Raw genomic sequence first — 12,309 nt, forward strand, 5'->3', positions numbered from 1 at the left:
TGCAATTCCTCAATTGTAGGACAGTTTTATTTTTAATTTCTTGAGGAACCTCCATACTGTTTTCCACAGTAGCTACACTAGTTTGCATTCTCACCCAACAGAGCAAGAAGGTTCCTTTTTCTCCACATCCTTGCCAACACTACTTGTTTCTTATGTTGTTGATTTTAGCAGGACACTGAGAGGTACGAGGTGGTATCTTATGGTAGCTTTGATATGCATTTCCCTGATGATGAGTGATACTGAGCATCTTTTCATGTGTCTGTCGGCCATCTGTATGTCTTCTTTGGAGAAATGTCTGTTCATGTCTTCTGCACATTTAAAAAAAAAAAGATTTTATTTATTTATTCATGAGAGACGCAGAGAGGGAGGGAGGCAGAGACATAGGCAGAGGGAAGCAGGCTCCATGCAGGAAGCCTGATGTGGGACTTGATCCCAGGACCCTAGGATGACATCCTGAGCCTAAGGTAGACGCTCAACCACTGAGCCTCCCAGGTGCCCCTTCTGCACATTTCTTAATTGGATTATTTGTTTTGGGGTATTGGGTTGTATCAGTTCATTATATATTTTAGATACTAACCTTTTACCAGATAGGTCATTTGCAAATATCTCCTCCCATTCCATAGGTTGCCTTTTAGTTTTGTTGATCGTTTCCTTTGCTTTGCAGAAGCTTTTCAATTGGGTGTAGCTCCAATAGTTTTTTCCCCCTTGCCTCCGGTGACATATCTAGAAAACTATTGCTATGGCTGATGTCAGACAGATTACTGCCTGAGCTCTCTTCTAGGATTTTTATGGGTTCAGGTCTTACATTTAGGTCTTCAATCCATCTTGAGTTTATTTTTGTGTATGGTGTAAAAAAGTAGCCCGGTTTCATTCTTTAGCATGTGGTGGTCTAGTTTTCCCAACATCCTATTGTACGTTCATTCCTCCTTTGTCGAAGATTAATTGACCATATAATCGTGGGTTTTATTTCTGGGTTTTGTATTTTGTTCCATTGATCTATAGGAGTCTATCTTTGTGCTACTACCATACTGTTTTGATTACTACAGCTTTGTAATATAACTTGAAATCTGGAATTGTGATGCCTCCAGTTTTTTCTTTTTCAAGATTGCTTTAGGGACGCCCGGGTGGCTCAGTCAGTTAAGCATCTGCCCTTCAGTTCAGATCATGAACCCAAGGTCCTGGGATAGAGCCCCCCCCACCTTAGTCTCTCTGCTCAGGGGGAGTCTGCTTCTCCCTCTGCCCCTTCCCCCACTCATGCTCTCTCTCTTTTGTGCATGCTCTCTCTCTCTCTCTCTCAAATAAATAAAATCTTTAAAAAAACAAAAAGATTGCTTTGGCTATTAGAGGTCTTTTGTGGTTCCATACAAATTTTAGGATTACTTGTTCTAGTTCTGTAAAAAGTGTTATTGGTATTTTGATAGGGACTACCTTAAATCTGTAGGCTGCTTTGGTTAGTATGGACATGTTAACAATACTCTTCTAATCCATGAGCACAGAATACCCATTTTTTGTATCTTCTTAATTTCTTTCATTAATGTCTTGTAGTTTTCAGTATGTGAGTCTTTCACTTTCTTGGATAAATTTATACCTAGGTGGGTTTTTTTTTTTTTTTTTGGTGCAACAATAAAATATAGTCCCGTTATAAATTGATTTTGTATCCTGCAACTTAACTGAACTTATTTATCAGTTCTAGTTGTTTTTTGGCAGTCTTTAGGGTCTTCTATATATGGTATCATGTCATCTGCAAACAGTGAAAGTTTTATTTCTTCCTTACCAGTTTGGGTGCCTTTTACTTCTTTATGTTGTCATAGCCAACAGAGCCACAGCATAGCCTAGCCAATTGCTGTGGCTAGGACTTCCAGTACTATGTTGAATAAAAAGGGTATGTGTGGGACATCTTTGTCTCGTTCCTGATCTTAGGGGAAAAGCTCTCACTTTTTCACCATCGAGAGTGATGTTGGCTATGGGTTTCTCATATAAGGCCTTTATTATGTTGAGATACTTTGTTCCCTTTAGATACTCTGCAGAGGGGTTTTATCATGAATGGAAGTTGTACTTCGTCAAATGCTTTTCCTGCAGCTATTGAAATGATCATATGGTTTTTATTCTTTCTCTTGATGTGACATATCACATTGATTGTTTTGCAAATATTGAACCACCCTTGCATCCTGGGACCAAATTCCACTTGGTCGTGGTCTATGATTTTTTAAAATATATTGTTGGATTTAGTTCACTAATATTTGTTTTAAGATTTTATTTATTTATTCATGAGAATGCACAGAGAGGAGAGAGAGAGAGAGAGGGGGGCAGAGACACAGGCAGAGGGAGAAGCAGGCTTCATGCAGGGAGCCTGACGTGGGACTCGATCCAGGGTCTCCAGGATCACACCCTGGGCGGCAGGCGGCGCTAAACCGCTGAGCCACCGGGGCTGCCCTGGTTCGCTAATATTTTGCTGAGGATTTTTGCACCACACTTTCCCATCTTCTTGTTTCCTTTCACTCGCCTCAGATCAAAGGGCCTGCTCCAACTTATCAACACACCCCTATCCACTTAGTGTCCATCTCCACCTATTAATTCTCCAAAGCCACCTCAAGCGCCACTTCCTTCCCCAAGTCAGAAGTGATTACACTCTCCTTCCCTAACAATTCACCCTTAATTGTGCACTTATATAGTAGATAGGATTATACGTGACTTATCTCCTGTATTTATTAATTCCACTTGAAGGTAGAGATGGTATCTTCTTCACCTATTTATCTGTATCACCTGGCAAAACATCATAGCTAGCATTTAATGTTAGCTGGATGGCTGGCAAGTCTGCATTCCACATCAAGAACATATCAGAAAACACTGAATTAAAGCAATGTCCTGAGGCCCTAAGCGAACATCCAAGTTAAGAAGAGAAAGGGATACCAGTCCACGACAAAACCAAAGAGCTGTGAAAGGTGACAGTATTTCATCAACACTTTAAAAATAATCTTTTTTTAAAGATTTAATTAATTAATTAATTCATTCATTCATTCATTCATTCATTCGAGACACAGAGAGTGGCAGAGACATAGGCAGAGGGAGAAGCGGGCTCCATGCAGGAAGACTGATGTGGACTTGATCCTGGAACCCCAGGATCATGCCCTGAGCCAAAGGCAGACGCTCAACCACTGAGCCACCCAGGCGTCCCTAAAAAATAACCTTGAGGTATAACTTACATAATCAATTTTAAGTGTAGAGTTAGATGAGTTTGGACACACACACGTAACCATCACCATATTCCACCAACCCCCAAAAAGTTCCCTTGTGACTCATTCCAGTGAATTCCCAGCCTCAGGCAACCACTGATCTACTCTACCACTGTAGATGAGTTTTAGCTTCATCAAAGTTTTATATATTTATATGTGTAAAAAAACATACTGTATGTATGTACTCATTTGTGTCTGGCTTTTGTTCACCTATTTTGGAAAATCATCCATGTTGTGTGTCTCAGTCATTCTTACTTTTATTGCTTAGTTGTATTCCATTGTGTGGATGTACCACAATTTGTTCATCTGTTGAACATTTGAGTAGTTTCCAGTTTTTTGGCTATTCTGAATAAAGCTGCTATAAACATTTGTGTCCATGTCTTTGTGCTTCCTGTTTTTTTAAACATACATTATGCAAATTATACTTATTTATTCCTCCCCTATTTTTTGAAAAAAGTTTGTATAAGATTGGTATTATTCTTCTTGTTTGATAGAATTTAACAGTAAAACTATGTGGGTTTTTCTTTGAGGGAAGTTTTAAATTGTGGATTTGATTGGTTTAACAGATTTAAGACTATTTCTAATTTCTATTTCTTCTTGAGGTTGTTTTATCCCTTCATGTCTTTCGAGGATTGTGTCCATTTCACCTAAGTTGCAGAATTTATCGTATAAAGTTGTTCATATGTATTCCCTTTTAATATTTTTAGAATATGTCCTCATTTTGATTCCTGATACTAGTAATTTATCTTTTTTTTTCCCATGAACCGTATAGAGCACTTATTGATTCTTTCAAAGAACCAGTTTTTGTTTGATTTTTCTCCATTGTCCATTTTCCATTTATCTCCACTCTTCCTTCTTTCTTCACTTTGGACTTAATTGGCTCTTCTTTTTCAAGTTTCTTAAGGTAATTTCTTAAGCTTAGATAATTTAGTTTTTCTTTTTCTTTTTTAAAGAAGTTTTACTATGTAAGTCACCTCTACACCTAATATGAGACTCAAATTCACAACCCCAAGATCAAGAGCCACATGCTTTTCCAATGGAACCAGCCAAGTGATCTGATTTTAGTTTTTTACCGTGACCATTTCAAACTATAGATCTCCTAATACTCCATCCCACACACTTAGATACATTGTGTTTTCATTTTCATTTTTTTTTTAAGATTTTATTTATTCATTCATGGGAGATACAGAGAGAGAGAGAGGCAGAGACACAGGCAGAGGGAGAAGCAGACTCCATGCAGGGAGCCCGACGTGGGACTCAATCCCGGGTCTCCAGGATCAGGCCCTGGGCCAAAGGCGGGGCTAAACTGCTGAGCCACCGGGGCTGCCCTGTGTTTTCATTTTCATTTAGCCCCAAATATTTCTAATTTCCTTTGTGTCTTTATGAACGCATGCATTATTTAGAAATGTTATTTCGACCTATTGAGGTCTTCCACAGATACGTTATTCAATTCCAATGTGAACAGAGAACACAGTTTTTGTGTTTTCCTCAAAATTTACTGAGACTTATTTTATGGTGCCATGCATTTGTGGTGCATGTTGCATGTATACTTAAGAATGTGTAATCAGTTATTAGTGAATGAAGTGTTCTGTAACTATCAATTAAGCCAAAATAGTTGATAGTATTATTCAAGTCATCTGTATCTTTCTTTTTTTTAAGATTTTACTTATTTATTCATGAGAGACACAGAGAGAGGCAAAGACACAGGCAGAGGGAGAACCGGGTTCCATGCAGGGAGCCCAATGCAGGACTCGATCCCGGGACTGCGGAACCTGCGCCCTGCGCCAAAGGCAAATGCTCAACCACTGAGCCACCCAGGCATCCCTCATCTGTATCTTTAGGATTTTTCTATCAACTTGTTCTATTAGTTACTAAGACAGTGGGGAGCCTGGATGGCTCAGTTGGTTAAGATCATGACCTTTAGCCCAGGTCATGATCTGAGTTAGATGAGGGGATGGAGCCCTGCTTTCAGCCCCGCATCAGGCTCCCTGCTCAGTGGGGAGTCTGCTTCTCCCTCGGCCTCTCCTTCTCCTCTCATATTCTCTTTCTAATAAATAGTCTTTTAAAAAAATTAATAGTTGAAACATCCAAATATAACTATAGATTTTCTTGTTCACTTTCAGTGTTGGTTTTTGCTTTATATATTTTGAAGCATCGTATTTCAGTGCCTAATTTAGGACTGTTTTGTCTTCTTGATGGATTCCTTTATCATTATGAAATATTCCTCTTTCTCCCTAGCAATATTCCTGCTTTGAAGTTAATTTGGTCCTGTATTGATATAATCATCTCCACCTTTCTTACGATTCATGATTGTCTAGTAAACTCTAACTGTATTTTAGTGTTTTCCTTAAGATAGTATTTGTTTTTGCTGTTTAATTCAAAATTATAATCTCTACTCTTTCATTAGAATGTTCACATTTATATTTAATGCAATTACTGATATATTTGGGTTTAAGTCTATTATTTATTTGTCCTGTTCTTTACTTTTTTTTTTCTGCCTTTTTAATTAAATATTTTTCTGGAGTTCCACCTTCAATATTGGCCTATTAGCTATGCCACTTTTAAAGTTCTTAGTGGTTGCTCTAGGGTTTACAATATGCATCGTTAATTTATCACAGTCCATCTTGCAGATACTTTCCCAGCTTTCTTCCCAACTCACCAGCAATTCTTCAGTCTCCTTTTCTAGGTTTTCCTTTTTTCCTCTATCTATAAATGTTAGAGTGGACCTAGTAACCAGGCCCTGGTCCTTTTCTCTTCTCTACCTATACTGACTCTCTGGGCAATCTCATCTAGTCTCATGGTTTTAAATCCCATCTGTATAGTCAGTCTTAACTTTTACCCTGAGCTCTAGATATCTGCTTAAATGACACTACCAGTTGGATGTCCAAAAGGCATCTCAAACTTAGCATGTGTGAAGTAAGGCACTTGATTTTCACTCTCAACACTTGAGTTCCCTCACCCCTGCATAGTCGACATAGTCCAGCTAATGGTATCACTCTGGTACTCAGGACAAAAACCCAGGAGTTGGCTGTGAATCCTCTATTGTTTTCTTCTCCTACATTCATCAGGAAGTCCAGTAAGACTGTATTCCCAGTATAACTTCTTACTGCCTCTGCTACTACCATCCACGTCTAACTAAGCCACCATCTCTCACTCAGGCTCCCTAAAATAGCCTTCTAATTGATTTCCTTTCCTTCATTCTTGTTCCATGTAGCCTACTCTCCACACAGTAGCCAAAATGATCTTTTAGAAAAATACCATTCAGATATCACTGCTTTTGCTTAAAACCTTCCAGTGTCTTCCCATCACACACAAGAGAAATCTAGAATCCTTTTGGCCTACATGGTCCTAACACAATCTGGCGCTGGCCTACTTTTCTGGTGTCACCTCTACCATGCACTCCACACTAAATACACAGGCGTTCTTGTTGTTCTTAAAAGAAGCTGAGCTTGTTCCTGCCTGAGGGCCTTCGTGCTAGCGCTTCCCTCTGCCTGGTACCCTCATGGTTCACTTCTTCTCAACATTTACATCTGTGCTTAAATGTCACTCTGACCAACACATCTAAAATACCTCCTCATGCCCAAGCTACTATCTCTCCTTACTTTATTTTCTTCACAGCATTTATGACTATTTGAAATTATATTCCTTTACTTGTTTTGGTTATCTTCCTTCTTAGAATGTAAACTTTTAGACAAAAGTGGGCATTTTGTTCTGTTCAATGTAGCATCCTCGCATGAAGAACCGTATCTGGTACATAGTAAGTGCTCAACAAATATGTATTGATTGAATGAATCCATCACATCAGGCTTCTTGTTTAGTCTTTTTGTTTTTTTGTTGTTGTTAAAGATTTTATTTTATTCATGAGGATACACAGAGAGGAGAGAGAGAGAGAGAGAGAGAGAGAGGAGAGAGGGAGAGAGGCAGAGACACAGGCAGAGGGAGAAGCAGGCTCCATGCAGGGAGCCCGATGCGGGACTCGATCCCGAGCCCCCAGGGCTGTAGGCGGCACTAAACCACTGAGCCACCGGGGCTGCCCAGGCTTCTTAGTTTTTAAAGGAAGAGAATCTTTAGGAGTCAGCAGACTAAAAATACTTGAGTGAAAATTTACTTTCTCTTGGTCTCTTCTCTGAAAGTGAATTAAATTTTGTTGGCACAATTTTCTTCATTAACAGACTTCAGGTTCAGGTTGTCTACAAAAAGATTTCTCTACTGACTTACCAGGCTAATCCATCCTGAGGAGCAGATGCTCTTCAGGCCAAGTTCTGATAAAGCTGTGTCCTGCCCATAATCTTACTGGGTACTTTTGATGTGTTGTCAGAGCCTGAAGGAGGCAGAAATCACTCCTTAGGAAGTCCTAACTCAGAAGGTTTCCTAGTTCTCAGACCTAGACACAGCATGTGATACGCTGCACTGGACTGCCAGATGTTTCCTTTCTAATCCAATGTTGTCCTAGGTCAACCTCTCCAGTAAGATGGTGTGGCCATGGGACTAAAAGGAGCATCAATCTGATATTCATCCTTCTAACTTCTGAAGAAAGGCCAAGATACAATTAGCAAGTGGAAGACGCTATGAGAAGGGCGGGGGGGGGGGGGTGGAATCCCTGCATCTCCCAAGAACTGGAGAAGATGGTGTTAATGGAATCCTCATTTGGCCAAGTTGTCAATACGTTGAGCCAAACTGGTGACAAGAATAAAGCTGTTAGAAGAGAAGTTATTGGGACTATATCCAGAAAACAAGAACAGAGAGTAGGCACAGGGTAGGCAGAAGGGAAGAGATGAAGTAACCCTTCAGGATCTACTAGAGAAAGACTATTGGAAATCCTATAGGAGCTGCTGCCACCAATGCACAATTTTTGTTAATTACCTCAATTGTGGCTGTTATCCCCTTAATGAGAAACACAACTTTACTTCTAAGCAGGCAGTGAGGCTGGCAGAAAGCTGAAACCTGAAAATCAGCAGATACAGGGCTGCATACAGACCTTACTATTGAAATTAAGCCACATCCAAAACACAGGGGTAGGACTCCAAATAGCTTCAGACAGCAGCCAGCCATGCAGGGCCCTCACCAGGCACCGGATGGACGCTCTCTGGACTCGTCAAGAGGCCCAGATCCCAAGTGCTCATTTCAATAACATAAGAAAATAAACATGGGGCTTATTTATAGCACAGGAAAGGGACTGGGGCAAAAGAACCACTCATTTGGTAATCCACCCTGACGGGGCCAGATAGGATCCAGACCCCCAGGCTCTCTGGTAACAGGGTGAGCAGAAATAGGGGCCGGAAAAGGGCCGGCTGCCAGCATCACCAGGTATAACCTTGTAAAGGCCTTGGTTAAGAGAAGGGGAAAAGATCTCATACATCATTCCATCTTACCATACCAGGCCTAAGTGCTCTTGCTACCTTGTTTCTGGTTGAAGAAATGAAGGGACAGGAGTGGACTCTCTCAAGGCCAAGGGAGTCTGAGTTCAAGGGAAGGTGCTATGAGAAGAGGAAATGAAAATATCCTTGTATCCTCCAGGGACCAGAGAAGATGGTGTTAACAGTCTTCATTTACAGCTAGGATAAAACGTATGTGTCGAGTCCCAGGCCACTGACCGGCTCCCACCATCTTACACACCTCAAGAACTCCCGCCAGAATTGGAGCGCCTGGAACTCAGAACAGTATCTTATTCAACTCTCTATTTCCTAGACCTGGCACAGAGTCTAGCAAAAAGTGTATTTTGATGAATGAATGATTAGAAAACCCTAATGACTGAATAAATGCTCTCTTATCCCACCTGGGTCAGTAACTAGCCAGTTGTCCTTCAGTTGGCATTGCCAGAAAGTGAGATGCTCCTTGAGTTTATTCTTGGGCATAATTTCTAGTGATATAAGTTGGTGGCTATAAATAAAAGCCCACGTAGACATATTCTGAAGGGAAGACTCTTATGGTGGCTTCCATAGGAAAACCCTCTATACAGAGTGGCTGGTGGTTTGGGGCTAAGACATATGGATTCCAGTCCCTGCTCTGTTGGCAGCTCTCACCCCATGTGCAGCTCCTGAGAGGTTGCAGACAAGATGGAGCTTTGCTGAGAAGCCTCTAGTAGACACAGCTGCCCGAGAGCTCTCAAGAGCCACGCAAGCATCCTTCCCCTTCCTCCTCTTCTGCCTGACAGCTCTGTACCCTTTAGGGGGACCGGGAAGAAATGCAACCAGGGGCCCAACCAGTGGGGAGTAGAAAAAAAAAAAAGAAAAAACTACCCTGGAAAGGTTGTAAATTTGTGGAAGCAAAATACCAGACACAGATGCTTGGTGACTCAACTGTTTCTTGAGAATGAAAGAGGCCTGGAAAGTTGGGAGGGAGGGAGGGAGGGAGGGAGGGAGGGAGGGAGGGCCCCCCCCCCCCCCCCCCCCCCCCCCCCGTCCTGTGTCGGCAGCAGTGGTGAGCCTGAAATGAAAAAGCCATGGCACAAAGGTACCTGTGCAGACCCACAGCCCTCCCTGGGAACCTGGAAGTCACAAAGCCTGAGGCTGAAATCCCTGACAAGTCCATCCAACTTTGACAAAGGTGGATGAGAGGCTGTGGGCTGAATTTAGAATGTTCCCGCCATAAAGGAAGGCGAAACCTTAAAACTGAGAGGACAGTCCTGCCTAACTTTGCTCCACCAGGAGGTCGATGAAGCCTGTTCACAGATTATCAGGCCGTGCTTGGTTGGTTGGCACAACGGAGCCACAAGCTGTACCCGATTTTACTCAGACACAGGAAATGGTGGGTATCTAAGCCCTGGAACAGGAGCCCCAGAGCTTAGAACTGAGCAGGGCTGAGGTGAGTAGACCAGCCCCTCGGTTTCATTTGCCTGCAGGCCCTGCAGTGGAAAGCTCAAGTTGCTTCCAGAGTCTTCCTGGATGGCAGCTGCCTGCCAATACAGTGAGCACTCCTGCCAGAACACCTCCTCAGGAAATGGCCGAAGAGGCTTCGGGCCAGTTTTGCACTCTGTCCCCGCCTCTCTGTGCCAGGGCTGCTTGGGGAGCAGCCTGCTGCAGCTGCTTCTGCTGCAACAGGCTACCTGGGCCACAAGAGACGGGAAAGGGAGCCTACCCCAAAAGAAGCTAACAGCCCCAGAGCAAGGGGGACCCATCAGGCTCAGGATGGGTGGCTGATGGGAGACCTCCAATAGCCCAAACCTCTCCCTCCCAGCTGGGCTCCCATGGGACCCTCTGACTGGCCAGCCATGAAGTGTCACCAGACTTGAGCCACTTTCCAAGTGGCCTCTGCCTTCAGCTACCTCTTAATTCTACTGTCAAAGGGTCTTGAATGTTACCCCAGCAATCACAACTTTAGAATCTGTGGCTAGGAACCTGTACCTCTCAGTGGTAGGAACATTCCTGCCAGAGACCATCCCAGGAGCTGCTGGGGGCACACAATTATTAGTGGCTCCTTCGGCAAATGACAGTGAAGAGGCAGCTTGCCCTTTCCGGCTCCCAGTCCTGGTCAGCACACACCAGTATGATGCTCACTCCCTTTCAAAGACAGCGGAGAAACTAGCCCCCAAAACCACAAGTTGGCAGCACAGTTGGAAGTACATAAGGCCTTGGCAGAGAAGCCAGGTAGTCGGAGTCTTGAACTTCATGACACTGAGTATGGAGAAGAGACAGTATCGTATCGCATCATTTGCAGGAAAGAACCAGAGGTTCTGAGAACAGAAGTTGTTATTTTCCTCTAATTTTCCTTGAGAAGGAGGTTCTTGCCTAAACACGTGTAAGGCTTGCTAAATACACGAGATAAGAATATTAAGAACTATGTGATGGTAACCAGTGAAAAAGTGTTTCCAACCTGCATTCCAAGCTGGCTCATCCCAATTAGGTCCCTGGGGGCAAAGGCAAGTGACTCAGTGCACATTTGGGCCAGGGCCAGGGCCAGCTCAGGTTCATCTTCTGTACAGGCCAGCAGGATGCAATTTCTTAAAAAAGATTTCTTAATCTAAAACCAGCTGTTGTCTGTTGTAGGCCAGAACATGACATTTTAATTAGCATTATTGTTCCGCTTCTGAAACCAGGCTCTATGGCATCCCAAGGGCAGATGATCCCAGCCCAAGCTTATGGGTGAGGCTTGCTGGTGAGCAGCTTAGAAATACAGAGAAGGGCGTGGAGTCCCCAGCCCCCTCGGAATCCATGAATCATGACTGCTTGCTATATTCCTGCCCTGAATTTCTCCTTGTGACCTGCACCACCTGTCTGTCCATAGGTAGAAACTTTGAGGTTTCAAGTGCCTGGGATACAAATACTCATTCCATACTGCAAGTCGTTTCATGCTATGTTGCTGGATCTAATCTGCAATACTTCTGGGGGTTGTGAGGCGCCTTACATGGAGTTTTAATGCCCTGAGAAGTCCAGTGACTCCTAAGAAGGTGACAAAGTCCTACTAACACAGCTACCAGGGGCTCCCAATCATCTTGGATTGAAGTGTTCCTCTTCCAAAACCAAAGGGCTAACAGAGTTTTTAAAAAGAAAAGAGAAAGAAAACATTTGTCCTCAGAGAGGGAAACCTGGATTACACACCAGCCACTAAGGCAGTGGATTCAGTGACGTGAATAAGAGCAGAAAATCTCAGGGGGTGAGGCTGAGGGGACGACACGCATACAACGTTGGCACCGTTCTCAGCTGCCAGCAGGGATTTAAATGTGAGGACCAACCCCACCACCCACCCTGAATCTTGGAAAACAAGCTAGGGAAGGAGGGCAGTACTCACTGTCTGTGACAACAGAAAGCCCCTTCTCTTGGTTTCTATCCTACCACCCCCAGGATTATGACTATGAGACTCAGTGCCTTCCCGTGTCCCCTCCTGGCCAGAATATAATTATTCAAATCAACAGTATTTATTGGGCACCAGTGTTTGAATGCAGCACGGTGGACATATCACAGCTTCCGTGTCCACACCTACAGCCTCGACGGGGAGATGGCATTTCGTCCTTTCTAACACAACAGTCCAATGTTCTCACATCTCATTGTGAGAGAAGATGAAACTCTCATGATTCCTGTTTTTCAATTCTGCTACTTCTTAAAGTTTGTTTTGACCTCTCAAAGTCTATGGGAACACG

At 43.0% G+C, this 12,309-nt stretch overlaps 1 protein-coding gene across 1 annotated transcript in view; it reads right to left on the reverse strand.

Moving 5' to 3' along the window:
• The window catches only part of EXT2 (exostosin glycosyltransferase 2), a 156,639-nt gene continuing 144,330 nt past the window's right edge, over positions 1-12,309 (reverse strand). Inside the window, exon 14 of the mRNA XM_049096248.1 lies at positions 1-308. Coding sequence (XP_048952205.1) covers positions 140-308 — 169 coding nt within the window. The 3' untranslated portion in view covers positions 1-139. The remainder of the gene's footprint in view (positions 309-12,309) is intronic.

This window comes from Canis lupus, chromosome 18 (genome assembly GCF_003254725.2).
Source record: "Canis lupus dingo isolate Sandy chromosome 18, ASM325472v2, whole genome shotgun sequence".
In the NCBI taxonomy this organism is placed as follows: domain Eukaryota; kingdom Metazoa; phylum Chordata; class Mammalia; order Carnivora; family Canidae; genus Canis; species Canis lupus.